This window comes from Tachypleus tridentatus, chromosome 8 (assembly GCF_004210375.1).
Source record: "Tachypleus tridentatus isolate NWPU-2018 chromosome 8, ASM421037v1, whole genome shotgun sequence".
In the NCBI taxonomy this organism is placed as follows: domain Eukaryota; kingdom Metazoa; phylum Arthropoda; class Merostomata; order Xiphosura; family Limulidae; genus Tachypleus; species Tachypleus tridentatus.
The window spans coordinates 139,008,194-139,034,668 of NC_134832.1; the positions used below are offsets into that span (position 1 = coordinate 139,008,194).

The window sequence follows — 26,475 nt, forward strand, 5'->3', positions numbered from 1 at the left end:
TAAGCAGAAACAAATGTAAGGCACTTTTTTTTAACCTACGTGGTTGCAATTTTCTATAAACACACACACACACACACCTCAACCTAAACGACTTAGATGACTCTTCCTTTCTCGCTGTATTTTCCCTCGGAAAACTAGATGTGAAGAAATAAGTTGTTAAGCCTTACCTCATGTCTCCTTGTTGAAGTCGAACTTTTTCAAAATTAACTACGACTTTCTCGTTGTATTTTCCCATGAAGTGGTATGCACACCTGACATTATGTGGATAAGTACTAGGATAGAGAGGAGAAAAGAAATATCCTTTACTTTGGGATTTATTTCCCCTGAAGAAGTGATAATCACATTTAGTGCCGAAGAGTGGTTCTCCATCAATCATAAACAAACCTGGTAAAAGAAAAGAGAAGATGATAGCACAGGTAAGGCTTAATTACATAATCCATTATTTTTCTTAACGTTTTGGAAATACCAACAGAATCAGAGAATTTTGATAACTCATCCATTGAAAATGATTTAAAGTAGAGATTATGAACATTAATATATAGATACAGTCTTGGATAAAATGTTTGTATATTTTGTAACAAATAAGTTCATTATTATTAAAGTAGAATACAATACGGTTAACACTGTCCAGCTGAGAAATTAATCTTATGTTAGTGAGACAGATTCTATGTACACCATAAATGATTTATTATAACAGAAAACAATTTTATCAGACACCTACAGAAAGATGTTTAACTCAATATTTCACTTATCACACCACAACATATATAAAGACAAAATATAATGTCAAATTATTATAAGTAACGCGTCTCACATTATATCATTTAATATTAAACACTTAGTAATTGGTTAGCCCTTCTTGTACTTTAATAACCTCTGTAAGCCGACGTGGTATTCTGTGGATGATGTTATTGATGTAATATATCGTGATTTCATCCCAATGTATCACTAGATGGCGCTGCATCTCAGTTACAGTATCTGGTTTGGGGTCATGGATAGCCATTTTCTGGCTCAGGTCTGCTCAATAGTTCTTAATGGAATTACAGTTTGAAAAATTTGCTGGCCGTAACAATCTTGTAGTGTCCTCCTGGTCAAGATAATTATATCCAATATATGCAATGTGAGCAGTGGTATTGTCATCGTGGAGCATGAAGTTATTTTTCCAAACCTTGCACAAGCACATGGCAGAAATATCGTCTCCACGAGCCCGGCATAGTCAAGTGGTTAAGTCATTCGACTTATAATCCAAGGGTCGCGAGCTCGAAACTCAGTCACATCACATATGCTCGCTCTTTAAGCCTTGAGGGGCGTTATAATGTGGTGGTCAATTTCACTATTCTTTAGTAAAAAAGTAGCCCAAGAGTTGGCGGTGGTTAGTGATGATTAGTTGCCTTCTCTGTTGTTGTCTTACACTGCTAAATTAGAAATGGCTAGCGCAGATAACCCTCAAGTAGCTTTGCGCGAAATTCAAAACAAACAAACAAACATTTCTGTTTTAAGGTGTTGCAACATTTTTTCGACCTTGACCTGCTAACCTGATAAAAACAACGTCATCTGTGGCAGCAGTTTTTGGCGTGAACCAATAGACTTTTCTGGAACAACGTTTTTTGTAGTCTGTTGACATGTTAGGATTCAAGATACAGTACACTGGGGGTACTTTGCTGTTCTGAAAATATCCATTTGCTTCATTCCATTTCTGGACATTCGAACAGTTTCAAGCCTTATAACTTCTGTCACGTGACAAGACATGATTCTAAACCAAGTACAGAGAAACTGTTTGAACAGCTGATTTGTTTCGAAAGAAATTATAATAAAATTACACACTTTTATACAAAACAGATGTGTGTTTGTGTTTTGACGATCGAATGCTGAAAACAGCTTATGAAGATTAGAGAAAGAACTCGTACATGTTTGTCCGGTCATATGCTATATGCTACCTTCTCTGTTACAACTCAAGCATTTACCTCAATAACTACGCCACTCATGTAGACAATAACAACAATAATAACAACATTTTGGCCAAGACTGTATATGGAAGAGTGGATGAGTGAAATGAATAGATAGCCAAAGAGTGGTGTATACATAAGCACCAGAGGAAAAAAAAATCATACGTTATCCACAAGTTTTTTTTTTTCATGTTGGATACGCCATCTATTGAAAAAAACGAACAAAATTAGTCTGTCATTGGAAGTTTTTGAAATTCAGACGAGAACCGAGAGAGAGATAATTTATCGTTAGGGTCATTAACTTTTTCCAAAGTAGTTTTCATTTTAGTTTTTTTTTGGTTGCTTTTCTAACGTAACGGGGTGCAATAAAGAACTTTTTCACTAGATTATTGACGTTGGAAGCTTTGTAGTTTTTTTTTAGAAAACAATAACTTAACGAGACATGGAGACTGCAATATAGAAATAATGTTAACAACTATTGATACAGTATTATTGATCCGGAACAGAGTTTTTAATAAACCTTTTGCTGTTCAAATAGCAAGTGTTAAAATAATTTTACAATCCAACTCTTGAGTAAATCTCAAGAACTTGTATATTTAAAATTCACTATAAAGTATTATATAAGTCTACAATTTATGGTGTGTATAAATATATATATATATAAAGCTGTTTCTAATATTATATAAGTGACAATTTTTGGCCAACATTTTGATATTCATTGTCATATTTGTTGGTTAAAAGCACGAAAAAAATTAAGTAAAGTTAATGGACTAATTTATACGACTTTTAATGTCAATTTTTGATTATTACTTCAAATAAACACGTAAGTCGAACTTGGTGTATGTCAGTTAAACGTACATTAAAAGATATCGTTTTAAACACAGACATGAAATGATGTGGTTTATTTACTTGTAAAGGCCCGTCATTGTATTTTTTTTTAAATCTCATCCACTATTCATCCTTCACTCATCCACCAGTTTCAATAAATTTGCATGATTATAGAGTTGCTCATATCTATGCAAAATATGACATAATAAAAAAAAACATGGCTGCTTATCGAACCAGTATAAATGAGGTGCAAACTATACGTATACCTACTTTTGTTTAGAAATCGGTAGGTTCCTCTGAATCCAGTATTGTTTCCTATTCTCCAGTCTGTGTGGAATTCGAATATAAGAGCGGAACCGGAAGAATAGTGTTTCTGATGAATGTCTCCTATCTTCCCACACAGTATTGTATTTTCTAGAGTTTTTTGATCTACTGCCGCCTCTTCTAAATGAAGAAATAACATCACGTAATCTCCCAGACGGCACCTGTGGTTCAGATCAAATGAATCCATTAAACGTGGCTTGGAGAATCAAATGAAAAGAAAACCCAAACTCAGATACGTTGCTCAGCTGATAATTACATTCTACTAGAGTAGCCTTAGGGATAACGAAAAATCTTTAATTATATTAGCTCTGTGGCAAAAGCTGTATTTTGAACTCACGTTGGTAGGTTTAACCAAATCATAAGTGGTGTGAATATTAAAAAAAAATCATTATCTTCCTCTTGGTGATTTTGATTTTAAGTATCTGATGAGATTTGTACACATAGCTGTAGGGAGGTTATATGTCGTTTGAGGACTAATCAATATAGTTTCGATGGTGTTTCAGAACAGTGCGTTCTAAGATTAACTAGAAGCACAAGTAAATGTGAAAAAAGAGGAAGAATGTTAATATGCATCATTATTATAGGTTAGACTGTATATGTCTGTCTGCTTCCTAGTGACTTTACAGAAGAACTAAGCCTCAATTATCGACAACAGCATTTATTTGTTGATATAATTTGTGTTTATTATTTCCGAAACTGTAACTCGGTAAGTATTCTTGTAAACAATGAGTATGAACAATAATGTCCGGTAGATGACCATCACGAACTGCTACATATTGGTGTCCACTAAGCATGACATCTTCCATTGCTGAGGTCAAAGATTCGAGTGTAAGGCCATTAAATTTTTGTCTTTACCTTGTCTTTCAAATCCCATAGTGCCCTGACCTTTTGATACGTGTTTCTCCCAGTAATCCTACAAAAAGAAAACCGCTGTTGACAAATTTGGGGATCGTGGAGGTCAGTTTATGTCTCTATTACGAGAAATTACCCTGTTTGGAAACAGTTTGCGCAAAATACAAACAATGTTTGTTATGAATACTTTGAAAAATCTATCTATATACAATCCCTACAAAATACAAACAATGTTTGTTATGAATACTTTGAAAAATCTAACTATATACAATCTCTACATTTCTTTTGTCGGACCTTCCTCTTCTCTTCCAGTCATAACTTGAAATATGGTAATGGCGGACGAACCTGTATTTGAATAATATCGAATTTTATATATATTTATACATGTAAAAACGGCTCGTTTGGGTTGAGAAAATATTTTACGTAGAGGAGCGAACAATGTTTCAACCTTCTTCGGTCATCGTCAGGTTCACAAAGAAAGAAAGAGGTAACTGACCGGAAGCTGACCACATGTTTGAAAGAGGTTCTATTTTGGGTTTAAGTTTTTACATATATATTTCTCGACATCACTGAATATCGAATTTTAATGTTTTTCTCTTATCTTGGTCGAAAGTGTATGGACATGACCTTTCTTTCATATCCAGTCATAACTTGAAACGTAGTAACTATTCTCTGTTGTTACTTGTTGGATTTTAATTATTATTTTATATTATATAAAATACCTTGGGTCTCTGTTACTTCGTTACAAGCGGTATATAAGTTTGTATATTATCATTGTTTTGATTGTTTTACTTGTGATAAAATGTAGCTTTGTATTTGTAACTCCTATAATAACCTGTTATTTTAGCATATTTGGCAGCTAAATATTCAGCAAGTACCGTTAATATTTTGCTTAAGCGCTTAACCATCAACGACGGTACATTTAGTTCAGAATCTGACTAAAATGGTACCGAGATAATTGTTTGTTTTTACCTAAAATACCATTAGTTAAATTTTTAGGTATTTAATAAGATATTTTAGAAAATCTTACTGTTGTCAGCTTCAGACGCTCATGTTAAAATGTGTTCACTCATATCACGTGCCTTTTCCGTTTTTTCCTACATTTACAGCTAGGTAAATATGTGTGAAGAATGCCACAGTAAATACAACTTAGATGCCCCTAAAATGCCTCTGACACGTCGATTAAGGTTATTGCGTTTAAGTTTTAACTTCATTGGTTACAAGCAATTTAAGCATCAACTGGTAATTAAAGATATTTAGCGACCTGCAGTCCTATAAATTATTAATAAATAAATTATTTTTTTCACTTTATATTTACTTAAATTAGTTTTAAAAGAAACTTTTATTTTTCTGGTTTAATGGTGTATAAGACTTATGTGATTGGTCACATCACATTCAAGCACTTATAACGGGTTAATTGAGATTTTGAGGTGTTTGTTTTATTTTCATCTTCTAACCCAAACTGAAATAGGTGGTTATAGTAATACAGCATATTACTATTTGTCTAAAGTAGTCATTCAGCTACGACTTGGCATGGCTAGGTGGTTAGGGCGCTCGACTCCTAATTTGAGGGTCGCAGACTGGAATCCCGTTACGGAATATGCTCATCCTTTCAGCATTGGGGGTGTTGTATAGTTACGACCAATCCTACTATTCGTTGGTAAAAGAGTAGCCCAACAGTTGTTGGCGGTGAGTGATGATGACTAGCTGCCTTCTCTCTAGTCTTACACTGCTGAATTAGGGACGGCGAGAGTAGATAATCCTCAAGTAGCTTTACGCTAAATTAAAAACAAATAAACAAAACAAAGTAATTCGTCACACTAGTACAGGGTGTTCCGAAAGTCACTGTGCACTCATATATTTATTAACAGACATGTTTCAATATAGAATACAGGAGGTAAATATGAATGACAATTATAAACAATGTTGAAAGTGACCCCCGTTGGCATCAATACAGGCCTGGATCCTTATTTTGTTTCTAAACACTGCTATCAGTTGCTGGCTTGAAATAGACTGAATAAAATATGATTACAAAACTGTACAGTGATTTTCCGAACACCCTGTATTTTACCACAGCAGTATAATGGCGCGTTAATATCCACCCGAACCGTAATTTATTGTTTTAGTATATTTTACTTCAGTAATGCAGCATATTAGTATCTCGTCGGAGTAGTGATTCAACGTATTAATATCTCCCGAAACGTAATTTAGCCTATCACTATCTTCCCAAAGCATTAATCCCGCGTACTACTATCTTCCCCAAGCAATGATTCAGCGTATCTTCTTGAAGGTGCTTAACATGTGAATGAAATACCTTGAAACGAAAGAAACGAACCAGCATTCGTATGAAAAATATCTCTTCCTCTTTATACATGCACAAAGATAAGTCATGAACAGATAACAATATAAATTAACATAGTTTTTTATTCATCATTAGGGAACTGTACAAGTCCGTTTGATAAGGGATTTCGAAGTTAAATGTGGTTTAGAATTTTCTTCCAAGTTATTAATGATCTTTAAGGAAAGAAATCACCACTTTTGGTATCTTCATTAAATTAAACATTGCTTTAGTTTCGGTGGTAGTACATAGTCGATACCAGACAGACAGTAACACCACCTGTATAGAGATGACTTGGGTTGTTCATTGTAATAGTATTATCAGTGTCTCCTCAATACAACTTTAAAATACTATACCGTGTTTTATTTTATAACAGTATATGTGTAGTGACTGAATCACAAGTCCTGGGAATGTCTCTAAAGATATCCGTTTTTATAAGTCTTGTTAATAACTAGTAGGAATTAAAAACAACAACAAAACTCTATTATAAACAAGGTTATGGTTAACCCTTGTAATCAGCTTTCTTACAGAAATTTTGATCCTTTAAAATGGTTAAGTAGAGGGTTACAGCAGTTATCAGTCAATAATAGATAAACAACAAATATCACAGTTGGAACCTTACTTTGGTTGTTTGTTTGTTTTTGAATTTCGCACAAAGCTTCTCGAGGGCTATCTGCGCTAGCCGTCCCTAATTTAGCAGTGTAAGGCTAGAGGGAAGGCAGCTAGTCATCACCACCCACCGCCACTTCTTGGGCGACTCTTTTACCAACGAATGGTGGGATTCACCGTCACATTATAACGTCTCCACGGCTTCCCAGCCCAGGAAGGCGAGCATGTTTGGTGCGACCGGGATTCGAACCCGACCCTCAGATTACGAGTCGAACGCCTTAACACGCTTGGCTGTGCCGGGCCGTGAAACCTTACTGTATTTATAACATGGTTATATGCATATAACCTTCCTATGTCTGTTGAAACACTGTACTAAAATACATGCAAACAAGAAAAACTTTCTCAAAAAGGAAGTAGATGTAGGAATAGCTAAGATCAATCCTTTAAAAACAGTGTAAATAAGACAGTAGAGATGACATTTACGTAGTACCTACATAGTAGTAGGGCAAGAATTAACATAGAGCAATGTATGCAACTAATTAACTATAACTGAATTTAATATGTTCGATTTTATCTGTTAACATTATACTATACCATATGTTAGTGTTATCACGTAGGGATGATGCAAGTCCTATCTCTATTATTTTATCTGTTAATATTATACTATACCATATGTTAGTGTTATCACGTAGGGATGATGCAAGTCCTATCTCTATTATTTTATCTGTTAACATTATACTATACCATATGTTAGTGTTATCACGTAGGGATGATGCAAGTCCTATCTCTATTATTTTGTTTACATTCTGTTTGAATGATTAATACTAGCCTTCTTATATTTACTTCCATTTTGAAATTTATTTCTTGGTTGTTTGTTTTTTCATAATTAAACACAAAGTTACACAATAGGCTATCTATGCTCTTCCCACCAAAGGTATCGAAATCCAGTTTCTAGCTTTGTAGGTCCGAAGACATACCGTTGTGCCTCTGGGGTCTGTTTATCTTACTTCATAATCAGTGTTTCACTAAATGTCTTTTCTCCAATTCTTCAGAAGTTTTTCAATGGAGTATCGATCAGAATCTCAGCGCAAATTTGTGTTGGAGACATAAAGCCTATACCTACATTATATAGGATTAGTAAACTGTGGCATACTTAGCTCGACATCAAAATACATTCAGTAACACTAGTAATTTATTATCATTATTCCATTTTACACTTGAGGATTTGATTTCATTTTTAATTGTGGGATAAATAAATTGGTTTAAGGTTAATGTAAATTTTCTACATTATCGAATATTGTTGGAATTGTGGCCGAAAATGTTAACAGAAAGAATAACCAATTGATGATTCCTTCCGGTCTGAAATGTAGCGTCACTATTTATATGCAAATTTTCAGAATGTATGTGATTATGTATAACGACATTTACATGTACATGACAAGTTATATAAATATCTGGTAAATATTTACATTAGTTGAAACCTTACCACGTTTAGTAAAGGTTGAAGTGTGCTAATGTGTCAATTTAAAATATAACGTTACAATAATATAATATAAAGTATATTTTGTTAATTTGAGCAATAAACGTTAAATACATCTGTGTTAAGCCTAGTACATTTTTAAACATTAAATTACATTAAAGTATAACAAGAGAAGTACTAATATTTCATAATAATAATAATTATAACCGTGATTTGCCGGCTTGTAAAGGCGTCCAGACCTTGGTTATCTTTTATAAAGTTTTGATTTTTGTTGTATCCGTTTCAAATGCCATCTGAAAAACAACATATTGGCAAGAATATTCACATCAGTAACACAATTCATGTTATTAACAATGTTAGTAACTTAGGTTGTCTTCCTAACAATAAAGGCCCGGCATGGCCAAGTGGTTGGTTAAAGAGTAGCCCAAGAGTTGGTGGTGGGTGGTGATGACTAGCTGCCTTCCCTCTAGTCTTACATTGGTAAATTAAGAACGGCAAGCGTAGATAGTCCTTGTGTAGCTTTGTGCGAAATTCAAAACAAATCTAACAACAACGAATGTCTAGATATTACATTTTACAGAGGCCCTGGGCTAAATTATTAATTTTGAAGTACAACTTTTTAGTAAAACTATGGTATTTTTGTAAAAACAACGTCACTGTAAAAAGGAATATTTTCATAGTCTCTTGTTTATTTAAATAGATTTATCCAGTGCTTTACAGATAAACGTTTTCTAAACCAATGAAACCACATTACAGTGTTTATTTCACTACTCTTGTCAACAGAAGTTTGAAGTACTGTCAACCACGTTACGTAACATTCAGTCTGCACTCAGTAGTCAAGGTTGTACCTATAATACTTTTTTTTTTATAGAAGAAGGTAATCAGATCGGCTTTCTACAATAATTTTTGTTGGCATGTTATTTTAACGTCACCGAAGGCTTAAATCACATTTTGTCTGATCTGTACAGTAAAATTATCCTCAGACTTTTTAATAATAATTGTGGTTAATCAGGGCTGAAAGCTTCGGCGAACCGCACTCTCCTGTGCTGCCACTCTGCGGGAAGTCGAACCTCGAAAGTAATTATTATAGGTTTCAGTTTTGTTGTGTACTGATTTATGATATCATATGCTTATGTCAGTTTCTTATAATTCTGATTTATATAATGCTATTACTTTCGGTAAAAAAATATTAATAATTATTATATAGTTATTTCAACACGCCTCAAGTGAGAAATTTCTCGTCACATCTTGAGTAAAAGCGCGTTCTTTAATTTTTTTTTTAACGCGGCCTTAAGCCAGGAATATGAATCCACGGATTTACTGTTTGCGTCACGTCGACACAGAATTGCACTCCGCACTTTAGGATCGCGGCGCAGTGTAAGAGTGACAATTAGATATTGCTTGGTCAAACAAAACAAACCGAAGAGTTAGCACCAGCTGGTATTAATTAAATGCTGACTAAAATTATGGGCACGAGAATCCTAAATTAACGTAGCTTTTTTCTTCAGTACTTCAGACGTGTTGAATTATATGTTAGATATATGCTACTTATTTTATGAAATGTTTCACTCAGTAGATTCTTGTTACAAGGATATGACGTTATTAGTGTGACAAACGTTTCGATTAGTAAATAAACAATCTAGAGTTTTAAAGTTTTGAACTGATACATAAATACCACAAGGAAACAGGAAGTATCAGTGTAGGTTGTAACTCAACCTACTCTCATGTTATGGTCTTATCAAGTGGATGTTTAGGTAAGCTAGTTTGTTTTTGTTGGGCTCAAAGCTGCAAAATGAGCTATCTGTGGCGTACCCAACGTGAATATCGAAACCCTTAGTTTATCGAGGTGATCGCTTAGATTTACAGGAAAACACTAGCTTTTTTTTATTTTTTTGCGAATTTCACGCAAAGCTACATGAAGTCTATCTGCGTCAGCCGTTCCTAATTTAGTAGTGTAAAACTAGAGTGAAAGCAGCTAGTCATCAACACCCACCACCAACTCTTGGGCTACTCTTTTACCAACGAATAGTAGAACTGACCGTCACATTGCAACGTCCCACGGCTGAAAGGGTGAACATGTTTGATGTGACGAGGAATTCAAACCCGCGACCCTCATATTAAAAGTCTAGCGCCCTAACCACTTACCCCTGCCGGTCCAAGCCACTAGGGAGCTGGTTAGAGGGAGGGTAGATCACTGCACACTTCTATTTTGCTTTTTTTTTTACGATAATTCTCTGCTGGCTGGAGATTAACATCTTTTTTTTGGGAGGGGGGGCCAAGCGTCAACGTGCTTCAGTGGGCGTATCACACAGAACAAAAAGATACCTACTCTAAATTTGACTTCTGGACGTCGAACTCGTGAAACGATAGCTCGACGATGTCACTTTCTGGAGCTAGAAACGTGTAAAGTACACAGTTGATGTTGTTCTCATAAGGAACAGGCCAGTTTGGTGACGTAAAGGTTCCGTGTTCGTTCCCAAAAGTATTATCGTAGAGGACACATTGGCACCCTGTAAAACGGAAATGGTGGATAATTAGACCCAGTAGAGGGAAAAAAACCGGATTACCGGATAACATAGTTAGAACGAAGAACAAAATGAATATTATATGTTATACATATTACTCCTGATACTTAAAGATGAAGAAAAACCTTACGGTTTTATGTCTGATGTAAACTTAATGTACAATTTTACCAATTTTACGCACAGTGTGACGGCCAAATAGATTCTAAAACTGATTTATTATTTCACAGCCATGTTGTTGGTAGGGAGACAGAAAGTAGAAGAAACTTACGGCAAACCATATACATATATATTTAAATAGATTACTTAAACACAACAGAATAGTTTGTGTAATATGTGTCGCCTTTATGATGGTTTTCGAATTTTCAGGAAGCTAATAATTGATGTTCCATGCCGAGTGGAATTCTAAAAGGTAACAAAATATACGAGATAATTTATGAAACATTCGGAGAAATGCACACCATTAAAAATATAGATTTGTTTGACTGGATATTGGTTTTTCTTCGCGTGAGCGCCACCTGTAAATATACGATGAGCATGCTTCGAGCACTGATTTTCCTCACGCGTGAAATTAAATATTCTTGCACGATATGTTTTTCAGAAATAGTTTCGATTTCAGCAGCTTCGTTACCAAATAGCACGAGGAGGTGTCGTAAACAAACACAGGAACATCAGAAATCAAATTAGTAACAGACGTTGAACAGACATTGCGACGTAAATTAATCTCATAAATTGTTTGTTTGTAGTTAAGTGTAAGATAACACAGCGGAATATCATGGATATTTATTGAAAGAAGCAGTGGTTTCAATGTATCTCAGAACGGCTGGTATGGGTATTAACACTTTTACTAATAAAGCAGACAACGATGTTTCGACCTTCTTAGGTCATTTTCAGGTTAACAAAGAGAGAGACCCGTCATGGAGAGGTGGGTTAAGGCATTCGACTCGTAATCTGAGGGTCGCGGGTTCGAATCGCCGTCGCACCAAACATGCTCGTCCTTTCAGCCGTGGGGCGTTATAATGTGACGGTCAATCACACTATTCGTTGGTAAAAGAGTAGCCCAAGAGTTGGCGGTGGGTGGTGATGACTAGCTGCCTTCCCTCTAGTCTTACGAAACGTTGTTCTCTGTTTTATCAGTAAAAGTGTTAATACCCATACCAGCCGTACTGAGATATAGTTCTACTTTAACTGGGTTTCTCGTCATTACGAAAATTTACGGTCTTAAATTAAATGCTAAAAGTCCACAAAAAGTGAAAACTTTCCTAAGATAAATCATTTTTATCATTCTTTCTGAGATACAAAAAGCCCTAAAACAAAATAGCGCCCACGTACATTTTATAACAATGTTCAGCTGCCTCACAATAAAGTAAGGTAATTGAACTAATGACCCCGAGTGGTGAATGCCAACACACACACACACACACACACACACACAGTAGATTATCTATAAAGATCTAGTAAAAATGTAATAATTTTCTAAGAATTTATGACTAGAAAAATATTTGTACACATTAACGATTCCTTTAGAAAACAAGATTCAACCATCTGAGTTTACAAAATAAAGTATTGGTTGATTTATGTAACGAGACCAGCGCAGCATCACGAGGCTCTGTTTGCTGCTGAAACTTACTAATAGCTTTAACCATGTTCCAGTTGTTGAAAGTTCTGTTTGAATATTACATTGCAGTGGACTGTACATAATTACTTGGTTTCTAAAACTGTGAGGCCGTTATGGTCAAGAGGTTAAGACACTCGTGATATGAGGGTTTGAATAGTCAAACCCACTATTCGTTGGTAAAAGAGTAGACCAAGAGTTGGCAGTGGAGGGTGATCACTAGCTGCCTTCCCTCTAGTCTTACACTGCTGAATTAGGGACGGTAGTGTACCGTCAGAACAAACATGCTCGCCCTTTCTGTCGTGGGGGCGTTATAATGTGACAGCCAATCCCACTATTCGTTGGTAAAAGAGTAGCTCAAGGGTTGGCGGTGGGTGGTGATACCTGTCCCAATAAGGCTATAGACTAAATTCGCATTATTACACATACAAGCACCTGTGAAGATTGTAACACTCACTTTTATACGTCACAAATATGATCTGGTCCTATAGAAAATAAAGAAAAAATACAGGTAGTGCCAAACACTTTCAGATGATGTTTTTCAAAATCAGCACGTTTTATGTTGGCGTACATTAACCGTACCAGTGTATCATATTTAGATAAACTCACAACTTCACAACTCAACGTCACCGCAGTGAATCATTTACAGTTGAAGGAAATGATAAGAAATATTATTCTCTTTCCTTGATTATTTATTTAGTTGTATAACAGTTCTGCAGAGATTGAGAGATTTGTAAATTCTGTACTTGAAAAGACTTCATGAAACATCGGCTATTCTTATAAAGTGCTATACGTTTCACACTGCACTTTGCAAGGCTTACATCTAGCTTGTTGATTTAATTGACGTAGTATGATACATTATGTATAGCAAAAAGGAATGGATCGTGAATCTCCACGGCGGGACACAAAAATATGTCTCAAGCAGCCCAGTATTAGCTCTTCAGTTTAATTATATCATTCTCTTAATAAACTCGTTTTCTATTATTTCATATAAAATATAAATCTTGTGTGAACAATATTACACTTGATATGTTTTAATTACCATATAATTGAACATTCAGATCAATACAAGCTTTCTTTAGTTTATTAGCTCCCTTACATTTTCAGCCCTCCAACTTTTGTGAAAGTTTTAGCTCTATTAGTGTTGAAAGGGAAAGAAAAAAAAACATTTTGTAAATTATTCTGATAATAAACAAAATGAATCTAAGTACCTCTGGAACCTCTAAGGCTAATGAACTATTCAAATGTTCCCTGTTTCTTCGAATTTAGATTCACATAAAAAACATTTAATTAATAAATACATAAATGGGTCTGAAGGGAATCAAACTCCACAATCTTACTGCTGTCCCACCGGAATGTCATTAAGAAAAGTTTTGATAATTAAATTAAAAGATTCACAACATATTTAGTTCACTCCTAAAGCAATCTTAAGATATAATGCTGCAGTCTTTGGTCTCTACCAGTGTTAAGGCGAAATGCTGCAGTCTTTGGTCTCTACCAATGTTAAGGTGTGATGGTGCAGTCTTTGATCTCTACCTGTGTTAAGGTGTGATGCTGCAGTCTTCGATCTCTACCAGTGTTAAGGTGTGATACTACAGTCTTCGATCTCTACCATTGTTAAGGTGCCATACTGCAGTCTTTGATCTCTACCAGTGTTAAGGTGTGATACTACATTCTTCGATCTCTACCAGTGTTAAGGTGTGATACTACAGTCTTTGATCTCTACCATTGTTAAGGTGCCATACTACAGTCTTTGATCTCTACCAGTGTTAAGGCGAAATGCTGCAGTCTTTGGTCTCTACCAATGTTAAGGTGTGATGGTGCAGTCTTTGATCTCTACCTGTGTTAAGGTGTGATGCTGCAGTCTTCAATCTCTACCAGTGTTAAGGTGTGATACTACAGTCTTCGATCTCTACCAGTGTTAAGGTGTGATACTACAGTCTTCGATCTCTACCAGTGTTAAGGTGTGATACTACAGTCTTTGATCTCTACCATTGTTAAGGTGCCATACTACAGTCTTTGATCTCTACCAATGTTAAGGTGTGATGCTGCAGTCTATGATCTCTACCAATGTTAGGGTGTTATTCTACAGTCTTTATTGACATTGTGTGTGTTTCAGAGAGAAAATAAATGTTTACAACACGTCATCTGTTCATTCTGTATATTTCATAGTTTAATTAAATAACTGAAAGTTTCAGTTTTGTTTTTAGTTTTTTGTCATAATTTGGAAAATTAAATTTATGACCATTGCAATGAACATAATGTTATCAATCAATATAGGTATGGGGTTGGTAAACGGTTTCAATTCCACAGTGTTTTAGAATAGAGAACTCATTGGCATATATATGTGCATACGGTTTAATGAGTGCTCGGCTAAGCTTCATATCAAGAACAATAAAGCATTATAATATCAATGTCCCTGGTAAGAACAGTGCTAATATGTAGCCCATTGCGTTGCTTTGTGCTCAACAACAAACAAGCGAACAAACCATTATAAATTATACAATCTATTTTAAACAACATATATGGAAAAATTGACGGAATGAAGAGCATTTTATTGTGTTATTTTCATTATTTTAGTTTCTATGTGTGCATACCTATCTCTCTCTCTATATATATATATATAACAAAAAGCTTTTGAAAAGAATATGTAACAGTGATTTCCTATACAAAATTTGTACACACTCTGTTTATAAGATGGTGTCCAGATTGAAGAGTTAGAATTTTCAAGCCAGGAATAGCTCTTGAACTCAATGAAAGCAGAAGACTTTGGATCAACTTGGGGTACTAAGACCATTTAGAACACGACCTGCCGTGATGAACAAAATTCTAAAAGGCGAGATTATAAAAATACGTATATCACAGATATCCAAGAAAGAAGGCTAACAGGATTTGGCTTCCAATAATATCTCCTATTCAACCATTACATATCTCATTTATCTAAAGGAAGAAAAGGAAATGAATGTTATTCCACAGAATACATTACGATCAAGTCGACTATGAATTTCTTTGAGACCAATTTGTTGAAACGGGTCCTGGGAAATGTATTTCAGAATGGCTGGTATGGGTATTTTGTGTGTGTTTCTTATAGCAAAGCCACATCGGGTTCTCTGCTGAGCCCACCGAGGGGAATCGAACCCCTGAATTTAGGGTTGTGAATCCGGAGACTTACCGCGGTCTCCTTACCTAGCGTTAGGCAGGTATGAGTATTAACACATTTATTGATAATGAGAGAACAACGTTTCGATCCTCCTAGGTCATCTTCAGGTCAAGAAAGAGAGAATTTGATTGTTACCGTTGACGGACACATACCTTAGGGACAAGAATATAAACGGGTAAGGAGTTGTAGGGGGCGTTGCAGGTAGATGTTGTGTGATTAATTAGTATAGGAATAAAGGTGTTCCTTTATAATGGTGAACTTTGGTTTTAGTTGTTGTATAAGTAGGGCTTCTTTGATTTTGCGTTTGTTTATATTTGTTTCCCTACTTAATATCTGGATGTTTTCTATGATTATGTTGTGTTTATTTGATTTGCAGTGTTCAAAAACGTGCGAAGGTGATTTTTTTTGTTATTTGAATCTAGTTTCCATTTAGCTGCTTAAGGCTTTCGACTCATAATCCGAGGATCGCAGGTTGAAATCTCCGTCGCACCAAACATGCTCGTCCTTTCAGCCGTGGGGACGTTATAATGTGACGGTCAATCCAATTATTCGTTGGTTAAATAGTAGTCCAAGAGTTGGCGGTGGGTAGTGACGACTAGCTGCCTTCCCTTTTGTCTTACACTGCAAAATTAGGGATGGCTAGCGCAGATAGCCCTCGAGTAGCTTTGCGCAAAATTCAAAACAAAATCAAACAGACAAAAATCGTTAAGCAGAGCACGACTAGACCTTGACTGTAACGACGTGGTGAAACTTCCAAATCATTTTAATATAAAGTACTTAACCGTTGCTTTTATATGTGTGACAATTTGTTTGTTAATTAGAAATAAATAAATAGGTAGGAAACTGACCATGTTTTGTTTCATAACATCTCTATTAATATTTAGGTTGTTTTTTTTTAATCTATGGTCACAAGATAATAAAATAAAGTTAAAACAAGTTATTTTCTTATGGAATTTTTACCAATACTTTTTTCCCTCCTTTAATGTTTGAGTTCTCTAGTTATGTAACTAACAAAGGTACCAAATTAAATTAGTACATGTATCATTTGTTTTACAAGTAATTACACGAAATTATGTTGCAGTAATAGTTATAGGAAGTTATATCAGAAAAATCATAATAGATGAGCAAATAAAAACGGTTGTTTATTGTTGTTTGTTATTAAAACCAAAGCTACACAAAGGATTATATGTGCACTTCCCACCAAGGGTATCAAAACCCTGTTTCTAGCAGTATGAGCCCACAGGAATACCTCTGCAGCTGGGGGTCACTAAAAAGGTGACCAAAAACAAAAGTAAAAGATAACTGAGAATTGTGATATCACAATGAAATATCAAGTAGGATATTGATTGTTCAGCGGATAAAGATATCCTATACATTATAATAATGTTGCCCAGTTAGTCGGTGGTAAATCTGCGATATTATATACGCTAAAACCCAGGGTTTGATTCCCCCAGTGAGCAGAATGAAGGAAAGCAACAACCAAATGTGTAGTTTTCAGCTAAACCAATACTACGACAATCTTAAATCATTTAAAAAAAAGAAAGTGCTTTTGCATTTTAAATTTAACTCAAAAACCTAACGATCTTGACCACAAAGATGAAATTTAGACCAAACTTAAAAAAAAAATATACTAGGTGTCAAACGTAGACATCAGTTTGGATGTAGCGTGGCTGGTATGAACAGTCGGTGAGTTGAAAATAAAACCCTTGTTGTTCGTTGAAATTCGATTATGAAAGAAAATTGATAGCTTCTGCATATTTAAAACTAAGTGTACGAAACTAGCAGAAACTATTCTTCATAAGTAGACAATTCTGATACAATATTAGCAATTTTGAAAAGTACAATTTATTAACAGTAGCAATGAAAAACAAACATTGCCATCATGGGTTTTTCTTTACATCGAAAGAAATCATTGCTTTAAACTGTTAATAAATTTTAGTTTAATTACTCAGGTTATAAAAATAATAATTCAAAGTTGCAATAATAATATCATGAAGTTAAATAGGTAATCGTAAAAAATTATATAAAATTAGTATAGATTTATTTTAATAGTTTAAGATAACACTATGTAACACAATGTTTACTTTTTCTTGTTTCTGGTCAGAAAGTGTTATTTCCCAATTGCTTATGCCTAAAGTAAATGGAAAAGACCTGTTTTTCTCTTCAGACTTTGCTATTGTGACTTGGGAGAGTATTACGAAAAGGAGTTTATATTTGGGGGCTGATACGTGAAAGTAATTTACATTACAGTCGCAAATCTCGTGAAACTACCCACTTGTAAACATTTTTGTTCATTTTTGTATAACTTTAGTATAATGTTTGTTTGTTTCTTTTGTTTTTGAATTTCGCGCAAAGCTACTCGAGGGCTATCTGCGCTAGCCGTCCCTAATTTAGCAGTGTAAGACCAGAGGGAAGAAAGCTAGTCATCACCACCCACCGCCAACTCTTAGACTAACCTATTACCAACAAATAATGGGATTGACCGTCACTTTATAACACCCCTATAGTTGAAATGGCGAGCATGTTTGGTGTGACGGGGATTCGAACCCGCAACTCTCAGACTACGAGTCGCACGCCTTAACCCACCTGGCCATGCCGGGCCTCTTTAGTATAAATTCATGTAAATCTTCATTCACATGTTGTTTTATTTAGACTTTATGCAAATGAAAATGTGCAAATTTGCACGTTTTTACATAAAAAAATAGGTTAATTTCTAAATTTCATTATCCAGGTCAGAAAAGGGAAAAATGACCATTCTCTTTACATTTTACAACATAAACAATTCAGAAATAACACATACTATCCAGGAACAAAATTTGTATTGCATATTGTATATGTACGAGCCTTCGAATGAATTTATTGTAACAACTACGGTGAAGAATTACAAAAATAATTTTGGCAATTGATATAAATGAAGATTTTTGTAAGTATTTATGCATAGCTATGCAAAATATCTACATAGCTATGATAACTAAATGTACAGAGTCATATAAGCAAATATGTGGTGTTCTTTACGAAACTGTACGATTTAATTACACGTTTATCGATGTTTTATAAAGATGTACTATCTGGCAGAACAACGAATTTTAAAGAATGTAAATGTTAGATCAGTTCTATAGCAACGGAAAAACAGAACTGATCAAGTGCTTTCAGACTCAGTCGCTCTAAGGACGTATTGATAGGAAAGAAACGAGTGCTATCAGTCTCATACATTCAATGAACGTGTCTATATTATCCTAGCATTCTAACCCTCAGTCGCTCTATGAATGTGTTGCTAAGAGACAACTACTCTCAAACCCGTATGTTTTGTACTCTACGGAAAGACAGTTCAAAACACTTTCGACTTCCTTACAGATCTGTTACCACTTCGAACGTGAACAATAAATCGATGGGTAATTTTTTTTTTTAAATTTTGCTCAAAGCTACACGAGAGCTATCTGCTCTAGACGACCCAAGTTTAGCAGTGCTACCGCCAGCTATTGGGCTACTCTTTTATCAACGAATAGTGGGATTGATCGTAACATTATAACGTCTCCACGGCTGAAAGGGTGAGCATGTTTGGTGCGACGGGGATTCGAACCCGCGACCCTCAGATTACGAGTCGAACGTTTTAACCCAGCTGGCCATGCCGGGCTTTCGAAGAATAATGGACATTTATCAACGACAAACTTACATAGTTTTAATTTCTAGTGACAAACATGAAACTCTTGAGCTTCGAGTAACTAACATCTAATTTCAGATATTAACTTGAAACTTCATACTTTTAATTTGCTAATTTTATTTGTAGTGACAAATATCAAACTTCTGAGCATTAGGTGACTAACATGTAATTATAATTATCTACTTCAAAGTTCGTAGTTTCTACTAACTAACTATTTATTTGTAGTGATAAATATCAAACTTCCGAACTATTGATGACTAATATGATGTAATTTTAATGACAAACGTCAAACTTTTTAGCTTTGAATGGCTAACCTTTAATTAAAGCGATAAGTAAGAACGACGGAAACATATTATTTTCTGTTCAAACATTCTAATGGTAATAAAAATCTAGAAATCGCCTAAGCACAGAAATTACGAGATTTAATTAAAAGAATAACGTCATCGTGTGGTATATTTCACTCGCGCTAACGTGACTTACAGCTGATCTCTTAGAATGACGTATACAACTCTAGCAACATTAAAATGGATGTCTTTTTTTATTATTGCCTTAAGCCTTTTCCTTCTTTCATCTTATGTTTAAATATTTGAAAACTACTAAGTATTACTTACTTTTTTAAATAACATAAGCACGTGTAACGTACAGTATCCATGAAACGTCTAATAATTTACAGTTATCTGGATATTAATATATGTAAACATCTGATATAAAATATTTACCTAAGTGGGGTTCTTATATTTACTCTATACTATTGTCTTTTAATATTACAACGCTAAAATCAGGGGTTCGATTCCCCTCGGTGGGCTGAGCAGATAGCCCGATGTGGCTTTGCTATAGGAAAAACACAAACACACACGTCTTTTAATATAAATCTTCCTTTTAAATATGTTGATAAAAACAACTCAACAAGATAATGAAATTGGTGCGTTTAAATCAGATAATGATAAATTTTTATTGAACTTGAACATCGTTACTACAGTTGGTTTGGTCGACATTCCAGGACATCGAGTGCAATAAGAGTTCATGATGGTATTTTACGTGACGAAAACAACCGACAAAATCTTCTATAAAACAGCTTATTTTAATATTTCATTTCAATCACGCGAAGATCAAGACAGAGTGTTTCAAGTTCCACGTTTATAGTTACGTTATTAATTCAGGATAACCCTGAGAAATTGCGCATGTTAACAAACTCATCCACAGAGGAGAATACTGGTTTGAGGTTGTTTTTACATTCTCGTGTTCTAACAAATATTAGATTCACTATTGTTTGTTCGTTTTTTTTTAATTTCGCACAAAGCTGCTCGAGGGCTATCTGTGTTAGCCGTCCCTAATATAAGCAGTGTTAGACTAGAGTGAAGGCAGCTGGTCATCACTACCCACCGCTAACTCTTGGGCTACTCTTTCACCAACGAATAGTGGGATTGACCGTCACATTAGCACGGCTGAAACGGGCGAACATGTTTGGTGCGACCGGGATTCGAACCCTTGACATTCGTATTACGAGTCGAACGCCTTAACCCACCTGGCCATGCCGGGCCTAGATTCACTAACATGTTATTAACTATTCGTAGTTTTATTATCTTTTTTTAATTCACGGTATTTCACCTATATATGCATCTCCAGTATTTACCGTATTTCACCTATATATGCATTTCCAGTACTTAAGAAAACAGCTTAAGAGAAGTGTTTAATCTTTGTGTGTGTTTTTTTCTATTGCAAGGATTCACAACAATACGTTTTCTCTATAGACTTAACGTTTTTCAATCAGACTGCATCACATCGTCAAACTAACAAAACAGCTTAACGTTGCTAGTGTTAACGTAGTACTGCGGTATTCCATGTGTGTTTTCTTATAGCAAAGCCACATTGGGCTGCCTGCTGAGCCCACCGAAGGGAATCGAACCCCTGATTTTTGCGTTGTAAATCCGGAGACATACCGCTGCACTATCGGGGCGCGCGATGTTCCCTCAAACGCTATTTTATCAACATAAAATAAAATATTCACAAAAATCTACTGTAAGTTGTGAATAAACAACTTGAACAGCATGACTCTGAAAAAAAGATGTCGGACATATCCGATTTAACTGGTAGATAAACTAATTAGTCGCTACTCACACACGCCCACAGTTCAAGAAATAAGTTTTGTTGTCAACAAAACTGTACATTGTCAGCACTGTCGAATTTTGTCTTAGTTTATCTCAATTATCAATATAGAGCTAAGATAAATGACTATTCTGATTGCTATAATCACATTATTTACTTAGAGCATATCATGACTATAAGCTTCCCAGTGGCTCAGCGGTATGTCTGCGGACTTACAATGCTAAATATTGTGTTTCGATACCCGTGGTGGGCAGAGCACAGATAGCCCAATGTGTAGCTTTATGCTTAATTCAAAACAACAACAACAACATGGCTGTAAAGCTCCACCTACACTGTTATAGACCTAAACTATGTAGAGAATATAAAATAAATAAAGTTTTATTAATTTTAGCCAAATATTTAAACGTGTATTACCAATACATATACAATCGGACATGATCTCAGTAGTTGTTTAGATACATATATCGAGATAACTGATGCTTAAGAGTTAGACAGACCCACTTCAGTTTATAGTTTGAACTTGGCTTTCTATTGTTGAACTATACAATCTTATAATGAGAAATAAATTATTTAAATGAAACATTTATAACATTAAAACTTGTCATATTGTTTATGATTTTGTGTTTAAAATGTGTTAACGTTTCTTATCTTTAGCATTTCAAAATCAGGTGATAATATAGTTTTTTTTATTTCAATATAAGTAGGATTCAGCAGATAGCCTGATGTGGCTTTGCTATATGAAGAAACACACATACACAAAATAAATTTTACTTAAGATTTCTATATATAAAAGGTACTCTTTTGCATCTAATAAAATGTCATAAGTAAGGTTGTTTGTAATTTTGTTATATAACCTACCTGCATTAACTGCTTTGGTCGTCACAAACAAGGACAAGTGAAGGCACATGAGAAGAGCTGACGCTGCCATCTGTTGGTGAAATATAAATATAAATACTTAAAAAGTAACTTTAAAATAAATCATGATTCAAAAAACCATTTTGTTAAATTTTACTTTTCTATCCAACAGTTAAAGAACAAGGTTCATTTTAAAAGGTTTTTATCTATTTTATTTATTAATTTATTAATAAGTGTTTCACACGTTTCTTGATAGAGGGATTTAAATTACCCGTAAAAAAAGCAAATACTTTTGTAATCTGTTTTAAAAGTAAATCAGTAACCATTTAAAGATTGAACAAAAATTAAACTGATGTATTGCTGTAAAAACTTGTAATAAAATCATTGAGTGTTGTAAGGTTACAAGAATACATAGAAAAATTACAAACTTAGTAATAAAACCATTATAACAGTTATTAAAATAATTTAATGTAGTCTTTTATGATATATCTATATAACAAGTTGGGTTTTTCATGCTATTCTTGCCCATCAATCTACTTCCTAAGTGGCTCAGAGGTATGTTTGCAAACCTATAATGACGAAAATCGGGCTTCGTTGCTTGTGGTGGGCACTGCACTGTTAGCCCATTGTGTAGCGTTGTACTTAAATACCTACATCCAAACTTACGTTAATTCATACTTGTATAAAGGGAAATAAACGAACTTATAATAAGAAAAACATATTATATTGTTTATAATTTTTATTTATTTATTTTGAAACCTTTTTATGTTTCGCTTATAAATAATTAGTCAGGTGGTTAGGGCACTCCATTCGTCATCTGAAGGTCACGGGTTCGAATTTCTGTCACACCAAACATGATCGCCATTTCAGCCAAAGGGACGTTTTTATGTAACGGTCAGTCCCACTGTTCGTTGGTAAGAGAGTAGCCCAAGAGTTGGCGATGACTAGCTGCCTTCTCTCAGGTCTTACACTGCTGAATTAGGGATGGCTAGCGAAGATAGCCCTCGTGTAGCTTTGCGTGAAAATTGAAAACAAACGCTTACAAAATTAAATAAAGACAGACTAGAACAATTACCAACATAGCTCGACCTCCATCACTGGTGCGAAACCAAGTTAAATGGTAATTTAAATGTATATATAACAGGAATGTTACCTTTTTTACCATCTGAACATTCAACACGGACAGTCTTGGTAATGCAAACATATACATTCAATAGGATTGTTATCTTTTGCCACTTATATAATTTTGGTCCCGGGTTCGAATCCCCGTCCCACCAGATATGCTCGCCCTTTCAGCCGTGGGGGCGTTATAATGTAACAGCCAATCCCACTATTCGTTGGTAAAAGAGTAGCCAAGAGTTGGCGGTGTGTGGTGATGACTAGCTGCCTTCCCTCTAGTCTTACACTGCTAAATTACGGATGGCTAGCGCAGATAGCCCTCGTGTAGCTTTACGTGAAATTTAAAAACAAAGCAATAAATTGGGTAATTTTAAAATACACATATGACAGATACACTATTTATGGTTTCTGCACAGTTCTGGTAATATCAACATAATCTATAATAGGAATATTATTACCTAGTAATATAAATCACTAACTATTCCCTCTGTCGAGAACGTTTTCACACTCCTTTTGTTTGGTTTGTTTTTTGTTTTATTTTTTTTTAATTTCGCGCAAAGCTACTCGAGGGCTATTGCGCTAGCCGTCCCTAATTTATCAGTGTAAGACTAGAGGGAAGGCAGCTAGTCATCACCACCCACCGCCAACTCTTGGGCTACTCTTTTACCAACGAATAGTGGGATTAACTATCACATTACAACGCCCCCATGGCTGAAAGGGCGAGCATGTTTGGCGCGACGGGGATGCGAACCCGCGACTCTCAGATTACGAGTCGCACGCCTTAGCACGCTTGGCCATGCTGGGCCCAGCAACCAAAATATCACCTGATTGTTCTTAGGTCAATTATAGTGTTTATGTTGCATGCTCAATATTCGTTTTGATTTGTTAGAATTCTTTTTTTGTCCTTTATATTTTTTGATAACTTCGGTGATTGGTTAAATTATAGGTAGTCATCTGTTCCAGTCTTGTCTTCTGTTAATAATCTACTGAGTTCGGACTTTTATTGTTAATTATGCACGTTTGATTATTTTCATCGTAAGTTAAGAATTCGTTTACATCTATTATAACATACATATGGTACGATATATTTCACATTGTGTTTCATAATACTGTTCAGTGATTTCACCACTTTATTGTAGTACACAAGTAAAAGTACCCGTTCCCCAGTGACGGTAAACGTTAAACCTAATCTATCAATTTAAATTATTTTATAGACTTTAGAAAGGTTAACTGTATTGGATTCTCGGTCCAAAAAGTAATCGTTGAGCATTGTAGTCCTGCTAAGAGTCACTCAACAGTAATATATGGTTAATCTACATTTAGTTTTCTTTAAGTTACGTCACAGTTTGGAACTTGAACGATAATGTGATCAGTTCCTAATAGTTTAGTGTAGAATATCCTGTTTGTGAAATAACATTTGTCATCAACGTTATTCATGTCTGTTCTCCTGTCATTTCACAAGTGAATGTTGAGTTTTGTCTGCGTGCACAGCTTTTCAATCGGGAGGCAGACGAAAGCTCAGACAGACACTACGGTTCGTTACACATACGTACGTATGTGTGTGTATATAAATATATATAAGCGGATATCGCTAATGGTTTTGCTCCTTTAATAATCGCATAAAATATAGTTTTACTGGTATTCACGATTCGTAAACTATTTGAAATAACTGTGATTTCCGGCGTTGTAATAATGGAAACTAATAAAAAAAAACACGCCTGAGCTTCTAGACAATCTGCGCCTAAGTTCGCATACACAATACTTAGTGCTTTCTCTACCCATACCAGCCGTTTTTAAATATATAATTTTCTCTACAAGTGGGTTTTCTCGTTATCACGAACAAGTGCCATGATTTCTTTTAACATTTAGACGAGAGTAACAATTTGTACTCGTTGTTTAGGCACATAGTCTGAAAGGTAATGTTGCTTTCGTTGATCTGTAAGTTCTAGGAACAGTTTATACTCAGATAACACCAAGAAAAGTGTGCTGTAGCTCCTGCTCGTGATTTTAGGCCATGGGTGCGTTATAAGTGTGACAGTCAAACCCTACTATCTTATTAGTAGCGTAGCCCACGATTTGTCATTCTATAGGGTTAATTCGCTACCTTCCCTCTAATATACCTTCAAAATTAGCTTTGCTCGAGATTCAAACAATAATATATATATGCAAAAAGATTTGTTCTCGTAGTTCTGACTATATGAATGTCGCTGTGGCCTCTGTTAACCTGAGGACCATAGAAAGTATTTGTTGTAAATTGCAGATATGCATCCTATTGACAACTTCCTCGAACAAGCAAACTCTAACGCACTACACATTTGTGTCTTATAGGGTTGGTACTTAACTTAAAATGCCATTAAACTCATTAACCCTAACATTACCAAAGGATCAGTTCTCATTCTAATTACAGTCTTATAAAAGATTTATGAATCAAACTCCCTTTGGTTCTATGGTTAATAGCATACAATTCACACACAAGAACGTAAGAAAGAAAACACTGTCAGTATCGCAGTGTACACGATTAATTACTAGTTAGTATTCTCTGTATATTTTATATATACAGTAAATTATTTCACCGAATGTTTCTGGCCAGTTTTTCACACTGAGTTCCGTAACAAGTAAGAACATAAGAGTACTTAACATGTTGGCCAGGTGGGTTAACACGTTCGACTCGTAATCTGAGGGTCGCGGGTTCGCGCCCCCGTCGCACCAAACATGCTTGCCCTCCCAGCTGTGGGGGCGTTATAATATGACGGTCAATCCCACTATTCGTTGGTAAAAGAGTAGCCCAATAGCTGGCGGTTGGTGGTGATGACTAGCTATCTTCCCTCTAGTCTTACACTGCTAAATTAGGGACGGCTAGCGCAGATAGCCCTCGTGTAGTTTTGTGCGAAATTCACACACACACACAAACAAACAAACAAACAAAACTTAATATGTTACAACATGTAGGCCTCATTTGTCTGCGAAAAGTATAGAAAAATCTCGGTAACTCTAGTGTTAATATTTTGTAATTATTAGAATCTTCATCAACTACCGTGTAACCTAAAAGAAAGATTATCT

General features: G+C 35.1%; 1 protein-coding gene across 3 annotated transcripts in view; it reads right to left on the bottom strand.

Moving 5' to 3' along the window:
* Positions 1-26,475, bottom strand: part of LOC143223608 (suppressor of lurcher protein 1-like) — a 300,734-nt gene that overhangs the window by 73,689 nt on the left and 200,570 nt on the right. For all 3 annotated transcript variants that reach the window (XM_076451775.1, XM_076451774.1, XM_076451776.1), the window contains 4 exons: positions 22,300-22,369; positions 10,707-10,887; positions 3,045-3,259; positions 168-384 (listed from right to left, as the gene is read on the bottom strand). In XM_076451775.1, the coding sequence (XP_076307890.1) occupies positions 168-384; positions 3,045-3,259; positions 10,707-10,887; positions 22,300-22,369 (683 nt within the window). The remainder of the gene's footprint in view (positions 1-167; positions 385-3,044; positions 3,260-10,706; positions 10,888-22,299; positions 22,370-26,475) is intronic.